Below are 16,415 nucleotides of genomic sequence, written 5' to 3'. Positions count from 1 at the left end.
TAGCCTCAAAGGAAAGGTCGTCTCCGTAATTTTGTGAACTTTTTTAAAGGATTGCTGATGGTGAAAAACGGCGAAAAGGAAGGACAGACACAAAGTTTTTAACTTTGTTTAAAAGTCGTATTTATATTTTTATGTATTAAATGTAAATAACGCCGGCCATGAATTTTATTTTTACTTAAAGAAATAATTTTTAACAATACAATAGCCACGATTATTATTTTAAAAAGTATACGTTAGGTTTAACATCGACGAAAATTCAACGCGAAGCGACACGCAACGGAGAAAAATTTCAACACGGGATAGGTTAATATATTTTTCCGTACATAATCGGTTATCCGAAAAACAAGTTAACCGAACAACCTCAGTCCCCAATTGATTCGGATAAACGACGCTCTACTGTATAACAATTGACCCCCCGTTTATCTAGGATTGAGGCCCCTTCTTCACTTTTAACCACCAAAATTTAATAGAGTAATCCACCTAATAACCAAACCTGTCTGCAAAATTTCAGAAATTTTAGACAAAAGGCACAGGAGTTATTAAGCTTCAAAGATAGCGAGTGTGGGGTCGCCGAACCGCGCGTAAGGGCAAGATGTCAGAGTGGTGTCGAAACTTGAGTGGGAGTGTCGATGACAGAGACAAATCTCTCCAGTTACAACAGTTAATCCGGTTTATTGTGCAATTATGCTTACAACATATTAAATTTCCATCAGTGTGCGGATTCCGGTTTCTAGTTCTTCCAGTTAATCGTCGCGTTGTCAGGAGACGATTAACAGTTGGGATAAAGGTTAACAAGTTCGGAGTGGGAGCGAACTTGCGAAGTCGGCGAAAATTCCCTTTACTTTTTCAGAAGAATGTTCACCAGCATGGATACAGACTGAGGTACGCTCCGTGTGTGCTAAATTAGGATTTTATATCTTTTTTTTTTGGATCTCAGATCGAACATTTAGATAGGTCGATCCGACTCACTTCCGCTTTTGAATTGGTCTTCACTCGTTACTAAATGTAACGAGATCGGAACTCAGATCGCGAGATAAGTCAACATCAATTCGATCCCCATGGTTGATCTTTAGGACCTACGTCATTCTATTGTTTTAATTTGAAAAGTTCATTTTTCTAAGTACAGGTATTACATTTAAACGTGCCATTTTATGGACATAAATTTTTATCTTTCTTTTATTGATTTTACAAAATAATACTTTTTTTTTCTTTTGTTAGATCGAGCATTTCCTTATATAGCATAATTTTTCCATGTTTTTTATCACTGTTTTACATAATTAAAACATAAAATTCCTTTATAATATTGCGTTCTGGGACATTTTCGGGTCCTCACATGAGCAAAATCATATCGCACACTATCCAAACCTACGGAAAAAACCCCAATTTCTTTTGTATTTCTTAACGTTTCAAGGCCCTAGACCAGGGTGGCTAACAGTTTTTGCCCCCGGGCCGAATTGGAAAGAAAACTTTTTTCATGGGCCGAACCAGAGGCTGCCCTAGGAAGATTTTGAAATAGTGCGAGATCTCATTGTGGTGTCACCCGTAGAGACTAAATTGTACATAGAGATTACAGATACATTTTTCACATTATCATGCATTATGAGCATTCTACGCTGTACTTAAGACATTTGTAATGGAGCGTTAACTCTAAACGCAAAAGGCCTGATGGCCGAGCGGTCAAGGTGGCAGCCTACTGCTGTGGAAGATCCGGGATTGAATCCGTACGGGTCAAAGAATCCCCAGGAATTTTTCGGGAGAGACGATCCGTTCGGATACGTCGGACCCCGTCGTCCCATTGGGACCCCGTCGTCCCATTGTGGGCCTGCCTTAAAAGACCCTCCTAGTGCCCACAGGGCGGAAAGAGTAAAAAAAACTCTAAATGCACAGTGAGCTGTTGATCTTTTCTTTTTCTAGGCGTCAGCTATTCGGACTTTAATAATAATTTTTGAAAGATTAATCGCGGGCCGCATAAATTCATTAGACGGGCCGTATGTTGGCCATGCCTGCCCTAGACCAAAAATGTAAAAATCTTGGGGGTTATTTTTTGACCGATCGTTATACTTCCCTCTGTTGTATGTAACACCCTGAAAAATAATAAATGTAAAAATAATGATTTATTCCGTAATATAATAAGAGTATGCACAATTTTAAAATTAGTACATATCAGTAAAATTTTCCAGTGAATGTGAAAAACGCTCAGAAAAGAATATTTATAAAAACAATTACTACATTTTTAGACTTAATCCATTAGACAGGAAACGGCTAAAATGAGATTATTCTGAAACACATTACTGCTTCAAGAATAAGACTTGCGACCATTCCGAATTAACCGGGATTTTGCAGGCAAAATCGTCCTGAAAACGCATTTATTTTCTTGCATTTCCCGGATTCAGAAACACAGACGTTTGCATAAATTCACAATGTTCAATGTTAATTCAGGACATTCTTCAATATTTTAATTTTTGAAGTTAGACTATTTACAAAAACATATTAATATTTTCGAGTCTATTATTAAATCCTTTTCACACAACTACAGAAGACACAGTTACATTGGTTAGAAGATAAAACTTCTTTAAAAGACAAATAATAAAAGGTAAAAAATTCACAATGTTTAAAAATGATCAAACGCCAGCCTTTTATTATAGGATCTGACGTTTTTTACATTAAAAACTTAAGAATCTTCTCACCAACCATCAAGTCCTTTGCCAAATTTTATAACTGNAGTCATGATGCAGACTTTTGCGGTCGCCATTGAGATCGATTGCGATTGCGGCAGAGATTTATTCTCAGTCGCACTTATTGCTCCAGTCTACTGACTTTTTACTGCTCGATGTAGTCATGATGCAGACTTTTGCGGTCGCCATTGAGATCGATTGCGATTGCGGCAGAGATTTATTCTCAGTCGCACTTATTGCTCCAGTCTACTGACTTTTTACTGCTCGATGTAGTCATGATGCAGACTTTTGCGGTCGCCATTGAGATCGATTGCGATTGCGGCAGAGATTTGTTCTCAGTCGCACTTATTGCTCCAGTCTACTGACTTTTTACTGCTCGATGTAGTCATGATGCAGACTTTTGCGAGAAATTCCCTACATAAATAATGTACAATTTTAACAACCGGTTCGCCGAACTAAAAATAGAGAGGTTGAGGCGCACGTTTTAAACGTGTAAACGTGTACGTGTGACGTTCGGCGCAGCTTTCCCGTAAGCCTAAAAGTTTGACGATGGTGTTTGAAATGTCGAGCGTGATTCCACCGACTATCCAAACACCATTGTCAAACTTTTAGGCTTACGGGAAAGCGGCGCCGAACGTCACACGTACACGTTTACACGTTTAAAACGTGCGCCTCAACCTCTCTATTATTTTAGAAAGCGTTCTGCGGAACCGGTGAGAACAGGCTGAATCCTACCACTTCTTTAACTCCTCGGCTATCCGGCAGTTAATCGAATCCGAGTAGGAACCGCACGAATTTTCCTTCCAGGGCCAATCTGACTCGGATAACCGAGAGGATTAAGGCATCAACCTACCGTTTGGGCAACCCAGGAACCGAATCCGGTCGTGTCAAAAAAACACCAAGAATTTTTCGGGAATAGTCTTGCTTTTTTTTAAACAAGCCAATTATGAGTTCGGCCAGGCCCACAATAGGGCGGCCGGGTGGTAAGGGACGGGGGCGTCAACATATCCAAACGGACCACCCCAAAAAATCTCTGGGGATTTATCGATCCGTCCGAATTTGAACCCCGGTCCCCAAATTGCCACATTCACCGCTCGGCCATCCAGCCTAAACTCGGAAGAGCTTGATAAAAAGGTACTCTTGGTATCCACAGGGCGTAAGGAGTAAAATACACCTGGCTTCGATTCCAGGTTTCTCAGAGCTGTAGAACGGACGACATCTTTACTGAATCATCCACACGGCCCTCTCTTTTTGGAGGCCATTGAAAGTACAGTGTAATTTCCACGAAAGTTATTCGACACTAGAAAGACAGAATTTCTTATATGTATCAAATAAAAAACTATTTTGTTAACAAAATTTGAAATTACACGCTTTTTTAATTATTTACTGATGGGTGATCACGTGAAATATCGTATAACGGATATGTAATTTTGCTGTGTTTCGGCTTATAGTTTACTTCGTGTATCTTGGTATATCAATTCTAAATCAATACCAGTTTAGCGTGTTTAATTTAAATGGAAACGAGTTTCGAAAGGTTGTCGACCTGTACTGACTCCTCTTCCTTGCATTTCCTTTCGAATATTTCAACTCTTTCCTTTTTAAACTGTTACAAACGTTTTTCAGTACGTAACTCATAATATATCGAGAATGACCAGATATTTATCAAACAGTAACCTAATTAAAAAATATGCGTACTTCGTACGTCTACCATCCTCATATATCATATGACTAAGTTAATCATACGTTGCAGATATATAAAACAGAAAAATACGGATTACAGATACAGATAGCATTAAAACATTTTCTCTCTTTAAAAACTCGATTTTTTTATTGACAAAAAGATATATTAGAAATTTTATTAATATTTTTTATAGTAGTTTTACGCTATTATAAAAAAATTATTGAAAGATATTATATTTTCCTACACTTTTCACTATTACACTGCATTTTTATTATCTCAACGAATTAGGAAACTTGTATAAAGTGATAAATTCCGCATAGGAAAAGTTCTGATAAAGATTTTTCGTAAGCAACTGTCGTACTGTTTATCATCTTGCTCAACACTCCAAGGTCGAGGTTTCTGGTTACTATAAAAGGAACGTGCTCCTCACCTCTCCGCTTCCTGAACAGTTTGCTTCATACAGAGCGATGGCACCTAATAGAAAACCTGAAATTAAATACACTCAGGTAATTTGGAAAATTTAAATATTTTTAAATGCATTTATTGCACTATCATAAATATTTAAATTATATTGATCAATTTTGATCAAGTTTCTGAAATTGATTAATATTAATTGATCAATTATAATTCTTGAAATTGATCAATTTTCAGGAACTTTCTTGTAACAAATTGCTAAATATTTAGTATTTAGTTTATTAGCATGTATAATTTTGAAATATATTTAAAATACTGTACTGTATTAAAAATATTATTCATAAACAGTTTAACAATTTTAATATATTCTTTAGATAAGAGTGTGCTTTATTATATAATAATAAGCATTATCTAATTTATTCATTAAAATAATATGATTGCAGAACAAGGTCAAAATTGTCTGAATTTGATATCTTTCTAACTGCCAGATAAGTTAAAACTTGGTGAAAGTTTTAGATTTTTTTTTATTTAATGAATTATTAAGAAATTTATTTCTCTTCCTTTTCCTGTAAGGATGTGTAATTAAAATGTGTAGCCACATTTTTCTCCCCTCTTCTTTTCTATGCAATCTTTGCAACATTAATATGAAAGAATACTAAAATTATACATAAGCTGGAATATATAATTTTGTTCAACTGTGAAGTAAACTATTGTCAAAGTTTTTTCTTGTTTATAATTTATGCAGGATCTTCATTCAGATCGTAACAATATTGCTTGGTTTATCAATTCGGCTATAATTGTGTACAATTCAAAAAATGCAGAAAATTTACGTGAGTCCTGTGAAGGATAGTTTGAAGTTCTTGCAATCTATTCATCTAAATTGTATTACTGCTAATGTATATATAGATTATTTATCAGAAACTGAGATTAGATTTGTTATCTATCTATCTAATCTTTTGACAAGTATTTAAATATTTAAACTACATTTAAACTGCAGAAGATTGTATCAATTTAGTTGTAATATAATCTTCATTTTTAAAAATGTGCATTATAAGCAAACTAATTGTCAATAACACAATTAAAATAGTAAAAAAGTTTTACATAAGTATAAAAAAAAATACCATATTTTAATCATAAGTAGTATTTTTAAATAATTAGTAATTGTTAGGCATCTGTTTTTATTTATTAATTGAAATCTTCTGTTGAACATGCTCTGAATAAGATTTTGTAAGGTCTTCATATCCACCTCTTCCTAGGCCTGCAGCATTGCATTTTTAGATATTCTGATGTGAAAGAATGGTTATCTTCATGTACTTTTCTTTCAAGAATTCTCCAGATGTTTTCATTGACTTGAGGTCTTGGGAATATACTGGCCAATCCAGAACTTCAATGTTGTAGTTCTGGAACCACTTGGTGTTTACTGCAACTAGATTTAGATGATTGTAGTGTCTTGATGCAATGAAAAGGGAATGTGCTGGTGTTGTCAAAGAAATGGCAAGAGATGATCTACAAGCATTGATTAATAACTTGAGTCATTCATTCTTGATAAAACAAATGCTGAAAATAATTTACCTGCAGAGCTAAGTGCCCTCAAACCATCCATAGTACTTAGGTCTCCAAACCATCATACTACTAACTTTAACTATCTGGATGGCTTAAATGATTTAAGAAAATAACCTCAATGTTTTTCTAAGTTAATTTTGTGAAGATATTGTGATTGTTTGAAGGTATTTAGCATTGCAGGAAAATTAGCTTTGTCTTTTGTTTAGAATCTAAGATGGCTCACATTAATATTTTTTGCAGCTTGTATCACATAAAATATGAATGAAATGTATCAGTTTCCAAGCTTAAGGAAGTATGCAACAAAAATTCAAATGTTATTTTCTACAACTTATGTATGTGAATAGTTTTTCCTCAATGAATTTAGTAAAAATTAAAACAAGAAACCGGCTAACAGACACATTGAAACTAATTTAAAACTAGTGGTGACTAATATTTAACCAAATATTTCCGATATATTATGTTTACATCAGTTCCAGAAGCTAAATTAAGAATACCTATGCTAATTTATAATTATACATGAATAAATAATTGTGATTTACCAGCATTTTTTTCCCTCTTTTCTCTTGTATATGGCCTGCGTCAGTTCAAAAGTTTTGAAATGAGGCCCTTGCATAGAGAAAGGTTGCCCATCCCTGATTTAGATAAACACATTTTGCCATAAATACATGTCCCAAACATAATAAAATGCACTCATGCCAAAAAAAGCAAAAGCACAATAATTTGGTCTATACCTTAGGAACTAGAACTATATAAAACTTATATAATAAAACAGTATAAAACTTAACAAACAAAATATTTGTTTTTTATTCAACAAAAGTGAAAATTTAATCTAATTTACAACAAACCAAAAAACAATAAGAAAAAATACTATGTATTATCAGAAATCTTTTTGCACTGAAAATTATTAATATGTTGTGTGATTGTATATATGCTGCACAGCAATTGCTAATGCTGATTCTATTGTCGTTTATTATTTCTGTAAGGAGAAAGGTCATTCGTGAACAAAAGCATCTTGAAGTTCCTGGAGTGTTATTGAGTCATATCCTGTGAGTCTCCACCATATCCTTAGAGCATCCCACACATTCATTGGGATTTAGATCTGGAGATCTTGCTTGCCATTCCATATGGTGATGGATAATGTAAGGACTAATAGGGCTTGAGCCCAGGACCCTCAGCTTTTAGGGGGTCCAAGGTACATTGTAAAGTATTTAATTCTTAAGTAAGCAATGGAACATAAAAGTGTAAAACAATACCAATTTAGAAAATTCTTGTTAAAAAATAATTGTAAATTGATCAGTGGTTAGCACATAACTTTATTACACCTACATATCTGAATTAGCTTCATAGAAAGGCCTAAAATTTTAAAAATGTGCAATGTGTTAAACACATTTAATTACAATCTATTTTATGATGGGCTTTTTATAATTTTTTAATTTTTTCAGGGATGTCAGTTAGTATGATCTTTGGAAAATTGGAAAGCGCTCGTCAATTTAGTGACATAGGTGTCTAATTTAACGCTTATATGTTAAAAGTTTTTGTAGTATGATCTTCTTTGGCCAAAACTGCTTAATGGTTAGACACAAGCTACAAGGAATAAAATTTCTAAGCCCATGATTCCCAGAAAGTTATATCTGCCCTGATTCCATGTGCCAAATATCTTTGCTGTCAAGGAAGTTATTGACAAGTACAGTCCTATGTGCATGAGCAGTAATGAAATATGCATCCATAACACCTTGGTAAAGTCTTATATGAGGTTCTGAAAGCTTGTCGTCGTACTTTCTTGTAGTAATGGTAACATTAATGGAATATTTAACTATGTTCTGGATATTTTTATTGTCTGGAATGTTCACATAATTTTTGTTGTTGTATATTTGTTTATTTTTTGCTCTGATTGGATAATAATTCTTATTTTTTGGATATGAGAATATATTTCTCTAGTCCTTTTTTGACTTTCTTTTCTTTATATATAACTCTGCTAATCCAAATCTTTTACTAATCTGAAGAAACCTAAGCAATAATTACCTCAATCACAAGAGTGCAATATATTGTAAATAAATGTTCAAATTATTAAAAATATTTTTAGATAGTGTTACAAAATTTAATAATAATTATATTAAAAAATTGTATTTAAGGATTAAATATAAAAATAATTAAATTAATTATTTTATCTAAAATATCCAGAGAAAACATTTTGAAGTAAAATTCTGATCTAAATGAAATCTCTTCTCTTCTTCTCTTTTTAGATTTTTATCAATAATGAGTGGAGAAATTCTCTGAGTGGAAAAGTTTTTCCAACAGTCAATCCAAGTACAGGTGAAAAGATATGTGATGTTCAAGAAGGTGATAAGGTATACTTTTCAAATATTTTGATATTTAATTACGATATGCATATGTTTGTAAATTCTGATACTTCTCAGAATTCTTTAGTTTTAATCTAATATAATATTTTTTCTCTTAAATAAAATTCGTTGTTGAAATAATTTAAAATGTAATACAATGCAATATATTAATTTAAACTTTTTTATCTTAAAATATTACAGTGGGGAAAAAATTGTACAAATTACACTATACATATTATCTGTAGTATAATTATTTTAGATGGAAAATACATTTACTCTAAGAAAACATTAATAATTGATTTTTAAATTGTATTAATATAGAACATTTTTCTAATGAAAAAACAAAATAAAATTTAAATACAGGTCTTCCAAAAAGAATACTACAATTTTAAATTACTGTAATTATGTTAATTATTACCTAAGAAGTATGAGATTACAACAATCAATAGAGTAAATATATGAGTTTCATCTACCATCCACATAGAAGCATCTTTTTCTATCTACTGCCTCTAGGAAGTGCCATAAACAAAAATAGTGACACTTTAACAGTTGTTTTCAATCTGTGGTCCATGGAACACTGATGCTCCATGCAGCCACTTCAAGTGTTCTGCAAAAAATCCAAATATACAATTAATTAAAAATTGTTGCAAAAGAAAAATCGATACAATGTAAAATAATTTTTGAATGGGAATGTAATCAGCAAATGCCAATGACATGACATCATATACTAGACCTAGTGTGCTGTTGATTTCAAAAATTTTTTCCACCCCTGCTTTAAAACTGATGTATTTTAAGTGTTCTGTGGAAAAAAATATCAAAGTTTAGTGTTCCCCAATTTCAAAAGATTGAGAACCTTGGCTTTAACAGAGAAGACATTTTGTGTTCTGTAGTCCACAAAGTCAAAATCAGTCATTATGCAATGAGGATATTTGTCTTACATCATAGATAACTTTGAAATTGTCTGCAAAATTAAAAAAAATCATTAAAGCCTTCTTCACAATGATGACTGATTATGACTTTGTGGGCTACAGAACACAAAATGTCTTCTCTGTTGTATAATCACCATTTTTGTTTATGGCACTTTCTACAGACAGCAGACCAAAAAAAAGGACATTTTGTATGAAGATGAAACTTAGATATTTACTCTATTGACCAATGTACTGTACAGTACATCTTGTGCTTCTAGAGTAATTATCATAATTATGGTAATTTAAAATGGTAGCATCCTTTTTGGAAGATCCTATATGATTAAAATAAATTCCAGAATTCATTAAATAAACTGTATAATGCAAGTTAAAAAAAATACCTGTTATATAACTATAAATTATTAAATTTGGATAATTTTCATTTATGTATTAAATGAGTGTCAAAAGTTTTGAGCATCCTTTGTATATTAATAGTGTAAATTTTAGGTTATAAAACATACCTAGTAGAATATATTTAAAGATTTATTTCTTTAATTTTTATTAAAACTATAGACTTTGATTTGTTAATAAGTTGTTGTTACATGATTAAAATTTTTATAAGAACATATGTATTTTAGGGAGATATCGATCTTGCTGTGAAAGCTGCTAGGGAAGCTTTTAAGTTGAATTCACCATGGAGAACTTTGGATGCTTCAAAAAGAGGTCTTCTTCTAAATAAGTTTGCAGACTTGTTAGAGAGAGACATTGAATATTTGACTGTAAGTTTTTAAAACTGTAAATAACTTTTTTGTTTAAACTTTTATTTTAAGATCAATAATATTTTTAGAGTTTAGAAACTTTGGATAATGGCAAACCTTATAAGTGTGCTTATGGAGATATTTTGTTCAGTATTAACGTTATACGTTACTATGCCGGTTGTAGTGATAAGGTTCACGGAAAAACAATTCCTGCTGGTATTTCATCATTTTTGAAAAGTCTTTTTTAATGTTACAATATTTACAAATGATTAAATTTGTTTACATAATTTTTTTTTCCTCAGATGGTGATGTAGTTTCTTTTACTCGACTTGAGCCAATGGGTGTATGTGGTTGTATCATTCCTGTAAGTTTATATTAAAAATTTCTCTAAGCAAAATAGTTTGTTTGACTTCTTTTTAAATTTAAAATATTGTACTTATAAAGTATTACAGCTTCTTAATTTTTTTTAATTTAGTGGAATTATCCAATATTGCTCTTCAGTCAGAAAGTTGGACCAGCTTTAGCAGCAGGAAATACAGTTGTTATAAAACCTGCCGAACAAACTCCATTAACTGCTCTGTATTGTGCTAGTCTGTTAAAAGAAGCAGGTGTTCCTCCAGGTGTTGTTAACGTTGTACCTGGATATGGTCCCACTGCTGGAGCCGCACTATGTTATAACATAGATGTTGACAAAATTGCATTTACTGGATCAACAGAAGTAGTTTTTTAATAATATATATTTTTTAAATTTGAATTATATGTGAAGAATTATATAAATTTTTAATCTGGAATGATATATATATATATTAGGTTGGCCACTTGATACAACAGGCAGCTGGTGCTACAAATATAAAACGCGTTACATTAGAGATGGGTGGAAAGAGTCCTTTGGTAATATTTGCTGATGCTGATTGTAAGTTTTTAATAATTTGTATAGATTAAATCATAATAAAAAAAAGATTTTTCTAAAACAAGTTTTCTTTTATAGTGGATGAAGCAGTTAGATTGGCGCACGAAATGGTGTTTGTTAATCAAGGTCAATGCTGTTGTGCAGCTACAAGAACATATGTTCAAGAAGAAATTTATGACGAGTTTGTGAAACGTAGCACAGAATTGGCACTGAAACGTTCTGTTGGTGATCCATTTGATGATAACACTGAGCAAGGACCTCAAGTAAGATACAAAAATGATACTATATATCATTAATATCATCATCATCACAATCCTGTAACAGTCTAATTATGATTTTTGTATGTTTATAAAACTTAGGAATATCAAATTTGAGTTAGAAATTTATAGTTAGGGAACTAAAAATATAGGATATTAGAATTCTATAGTAGTATTAGTTACTAATTCCTAGAAGTTACTATTATTATTGGCGATTCTAATATGCCACTTGCTATCAAAATATTATATTTTATAATCTTAATTTCCTGTGTACAGAAAAGATTATTTTAATGTATATATAAAAATCTTAGTATTTATTAAACACAATAATGAAAAAAAAATGTTTTTGATAATTTCCAATTAAATCACATGCTGTTCAGCATTATTGTAATTCTTGCTGTTTCCATATTGAAATAATTCAAACATTTTAAATTCTTTTTATTCCAGATTGATGAAATTCAATATAAAAAGATTTTGGATCTGATCAAATCTGGCCAAAATGAAGGAGCAAAGTTGAATTGTGGCGGAGAATGTTTAGGAAGCAAAGGATACTTTATCAAACCGACCGTCTTTTCTAATGTTTCTGACAATATGAGAATAGCAAAGGAAGAAATTTTTGGTCCTGTTCAACAGATATTAAAATTCAAAACTCTGGAAGAGGCTCTCACCAGAGCTAATGATACCACTTATGGATTAGCAGCTGGAGTATTGACAAAAAATATTGACACAGCTATGACATTTGCTCAAGGTGTTCAAGCTGGAAGTGTCTGGTCAGTTATTTATGATTTGAATTCTTAATATATGTATTGATTTAGTATTTTTCCATTTTAAAAACATATATCAGAAACTGGAGATTATCCAGAACAAATTTATTCGAAGATTGTTTTGCTTGGAATATAAAATTCCGGGGAGTGCTTTAAGGTTAGAAGTAAGCAGATACAGTCCCACTGCATTATTTATCAAGAGAACTATGATGCTGTTAATGAAGATAAGAGATAGTGGAAATATTTCATTCAATCTGCTACAACAGTTATATAAGTATTCTGTACAGAATTCTAAAAGGAATTGGATAGCTCAAATTTCAAGAGTGATCAATAGTTATGGTTTCTCAATTGCTCCATTTATCTTTTCGCTGAATCTAAGTGAAGATTTGTGTAGTCAGCTAACGCATAGCATTTTAGATATTCTATTATCACGTGACATAGAAGACAACCGTTCACGTTTAAAACCAAACTGGTATGGTTCACTATTGAACTATCCAAATATTAATAATTATATTCTATCGAATCTACCTTTTGTTATAAAACGGTTTTTTATTCAAATACGTCTAAATTCAGAAATATTAATGTTAAATAATAAATTCTACTCGTATGCTGATAATTTATGTCCTAGATGTAATATGGAATTTTCAAAGTATCACTTGTTTTGCCAATGTGAAAAGAGCTATGAGTTAAAAAGGAAATTTGATTTGTTAAGTTTAAGTGAGTGCAGATCGGTGGAAGAAATGTACTACATTTTCCATAGAGCAACAACTCGATTAATAGTTAATTTATACAACTATGTTAAAACTTTTGTAAATAATTAGAAAGAAAATATTATTGTAATAATACTATGTAATATGTTATATTATTTAAGTTTATGGTTCTCCCATTGTAACAGGCAATTGCCGTATTACAAATAAAGCGTAATTTTGATTGGATTTTAAAAACATAAAATAGTAGTACTAAATATTGCTGGTTCAATGTTCTTCTATTAGAATTTGCTTGATTGTTTGAAATACAATAATTTATAGTGAATTACAACAGCAACTGAGTGCAGAATTTAGAACTGGTTCTGTAGAATTACTATAATGCACACTAGAATTTATTGAGATGTTCCAGATTTGTGGATTACAGATTTCTAATAACATTTAAACATTTAAATTTAAAATTTGTACATAAATTTTAAAATTATATATTATTATCCCATCAGATTTTAGATTTCATGTGATTTTTAAAACTTAGCCTTTAAATTGAAGATATCCATATATTGTTGTCAGGTTTTTTCTTCTAAATTTTCTGTAAAGTCAATTAGTATATTATTAAATAAACTCAGTTATTCTACAAAGATTTTTAAAATATCTTTTTTACTTTTCAGGGTAAATTGCTATCTTCATGCAACACCACAAACACCATTTGGAGGATTTAAGATGTCTGGTATTGGACGAGAAATGTAAGAACTTTTAAAATTATTATTTGAATCAGTATTAAGAAAATTTATATCCAATTATTTTTAAGTAACTGAAACTTTTAGTTCATTGTCCAATCATTAAATTCAATGAGTTGCATTTATTTATATAAAATGTATTGGGGCAGATGTCTAAAGATTTTATAATGCTTGAATCTATATCATGCTAATAAGCATTTATATTTGTCCTCAGTGAGTTGAATTTTTCTTCAATGCTCATTGATACAGGCATTTTCAAATCAATACTTAGTGATCCTGGTATAGATAAGATGTGATGCACTTATCACATCATCACCTTTTTCTTACACTGAAAATTATTAAATTAGTTTACTGTTCTTACAAGCCAAGCTTAATGTAATTGAAGAATTTCTTTTAATATAAATTTTCCATTTAATGAATTTTATTTTGTGAACTGTTGTCATTAAATATTTAAATTTTTAGAATAAATATTTTTTGTTTTTAAAGGGGATTTGACAGCATGATGGAATATCTGGAAACCAAAACTGCAAGTTAAATTTTTTTTCTCCTTACGTTCTCATTTTCTTTCATTTTGTATACTTACTCCTCCCCTCATTTTTATTTTAGGTGACTATCAAAATACCAAAGAAGAATTCTTAAAATGTTGTGTTCTGAAATAAATCTTTGATATTTTTTTTGGAAAAATACTAAATATTCAAATTTTGAATAAAATAAATATTTTCATTTAAAGCAAGTATCTCTTTTTGAGCATTTTTATTTTATTTAGTTTTACAAATAAATGGAAAAGTTCCAAAGGGTGATATCTACCCCCAAAATTAACAAATATACATTAAAAAAACAAAGACAACAAATACACAATGCATTTTTACATTTTAATTTAAAACAAGATTAAATAATTTTGTTTTATTTTTCTTTTTTCAAGATACACTCAAACAAAAAAATTGGAGTGAACACACAAGGCTGTAGGTTTTTGGTGAAATACATAAAATGGTGGTGTAGATATTTAAAGTAAGCATTCAAAAAACAAAGAAAAAGTTAAAATCCTAGCTTTGCTAGTATTATATTGAGTATATATGGTAAGTTATATAATTTATTAAAAGACAGATAGATAAATTTTATCAACACCCATAGAATAAATGAGTAATCCATAATCATTTTACAAAATTTAAAATAATATTATTACACATTTATCATTTTAACAAGATAATTTTTAGGAATAGAAAATATTATTTTTTGTTTAAGTTTTCTTAAATTATAATTTTTATCATTTTGCAACATTGAAATCACCATATTAAAATGTGAAAATCATTTATGAAACCATAAACTTATACATTGCAAAATTGTACATACAATTGTTTTGAAATATGTTTGTTAATCATGAATAGGAAATTAAACTTGTATGTTAACCTTTCTGTTAAATAAAAAAACTTATGTAAATTGAAATTTTTTTTTTACTCAAAATGAAAATTATGTGAAGTGAAAATCTGATATTTTTAAAATTGATTCTATATTTATAAATGTATGAAGAAAGTCTCATTTTAATGGATTGTCATTACATTCAACTTATAATACATAATATCTAAATCTAATGTGTGTAGTTCTGTGTATGAAGTATCAAAACAAGATTTGCTTCAACAGTAATCTCAAATGTTTAAGAATCTTGTATTATGAATATATCTAATCTTAAGTACTAAAATCATACATCATCATATATGTTTCATATAATATACTAGTCAACATAAATTAGTTAAGTTGTCAAATATATTTAGTAATGCTTCTTTCATAAAATTATTTGTGTAATTCATTTACTACATATATTTTATTAAGTTTCATAATTTTTTGTAAAATAATCTATGGACTGTGTTTTTAAAGTGAATATGGGTTATCTGTTGATCTTGAATTATAATTAAGGAAAAGCTGTTGGGTAAGCTCTTTGTCAAAACTTACTGAGAATGGTATTAAAAAGTGTGGAGAATACTTTAAATGCTACAAATATTCATGTCATGACAATTTTTATAGAAATCTCCATAGAAATATGCCTCACCTTTAGTTCTCCCATTTTCTGTGTCAATCCACACATTGTAATTGACATTAAACATCCTAGTTATATAATAGTTAAACTCAAAAATCTTAGAAAAAGATTTTAACACTCATCTTTTGTTGGATAGATTATAAAACTATTCAAATCATTTTGGAAAAATGTCTAGCCTGTTTGACTGAGAATAAATTTAACATTTGTTTAAATAGCCCATATTTGTAATGTCCACTTTAAATTAACAACACCAAAACATCTTTATTCTGTCTAGTTTTGTTGCTTTCTTGGTGTTATCTGAAATGCTTTATTTAATAAACATGTTGCAGTTTCATTAAAGGGATGATGCAGCAATTAAGATGACAGTGCATTAACCAGGATGTTATTCTTTTCTGATATTTAAAATTAAATGATTCACTGCATTAAATAAATATCAATTTTAAATATTTAAACTCAAGAAAGGTTTTGCACTTCAAACCATGGAAATGTCTGCAAGTAATTTCATGAGATAAAAGCTATTCACTTTGGTAATATCTTTCAGATATAATATGAAACTATTACAGCACTTTTGGTTGTTCTTCAGGTCACAATTCTATAGCCATGATGCAGGACACCGTGATTTGGCATCATTCTGTGGATATGATAGTTTCAATGTAGACTTTTGTCTTTATCAATT

At 30.4% G+C, this 16,415-nt stretch overlaps 1 protein-coding gene across 2 annotated transcripts; it reads left to right on the top strand.

Annotated features, from left to right (window-relative positions):
* Positions 1 to 733: 733 nt before the first annotated feature.
* Positions 734 to 14,443, top strand: LOC111632683 (aldehyde dehydrogenase, mitochondrial-like). 2 transcript variants are annotated; one of them, XM_023377183.1, is made up of 13 exons: positions 734 to 882; positions 4,645 to 4,862; positions 8,577 to 8,681; positions 10,216 to 10,356; positions 10,425 to 10,551; positions 10,638 to 10,699; positions 10,811 to 11,053; positions 11,146 to 11,248; positions 11,324 to 11,508; positions 11,950 to 12,272; positions 13,639 to 13,713; positions 14,194 to 14,233; positions 14,314 to 14,443. In XM_023377183.1, the coding sequence occupies exons 2-13, from the start codon at positions 4,824 to 4,826 to the stop codon at positions 14,344 to 14,346; spliced, it is 1,476 nt and encodes a 491-aa protein (XP_023232951.1). In that variant the 5' UTR covers positions 734 to 882; positions 4,645 to 4,823; the 3' UTR covers positions 14,347 to 14,443. The 2 variants fall into 2 exon arrangements, with proteins under 2 accessions (XP_023232951.1, XP_023232959.1); XM_023377191.1 differs by lacking the exon at positions 734 to 882 and having other exon boundaries at positions 4,557 to 4,862.
* The last annotated feature ends 1,972 nt before the right edge of the window (positions 14,444 to 16,415 follow it).

Source organism: Centruroides sculpturatus, unplaced genomic scaffold, assembly GCF_000671375.1.
Source record: "Centruroides sculpturatus isolate CEXI.00-Female unplaced genomic scaffold, Cexi_2.0 scaffold119, whole genome shotgun sequence".
Taxonomy (NCBI): domain Eukaryota; kingdom Metazoa; phylum Arthropoda; class Arachnida; order Scorpiones; family Buthidae; genus Centruroides; species Centruroides sculpturatus.
This window is presented reverse-complemented; position numbering and strand designations above follow the sequence as displayed.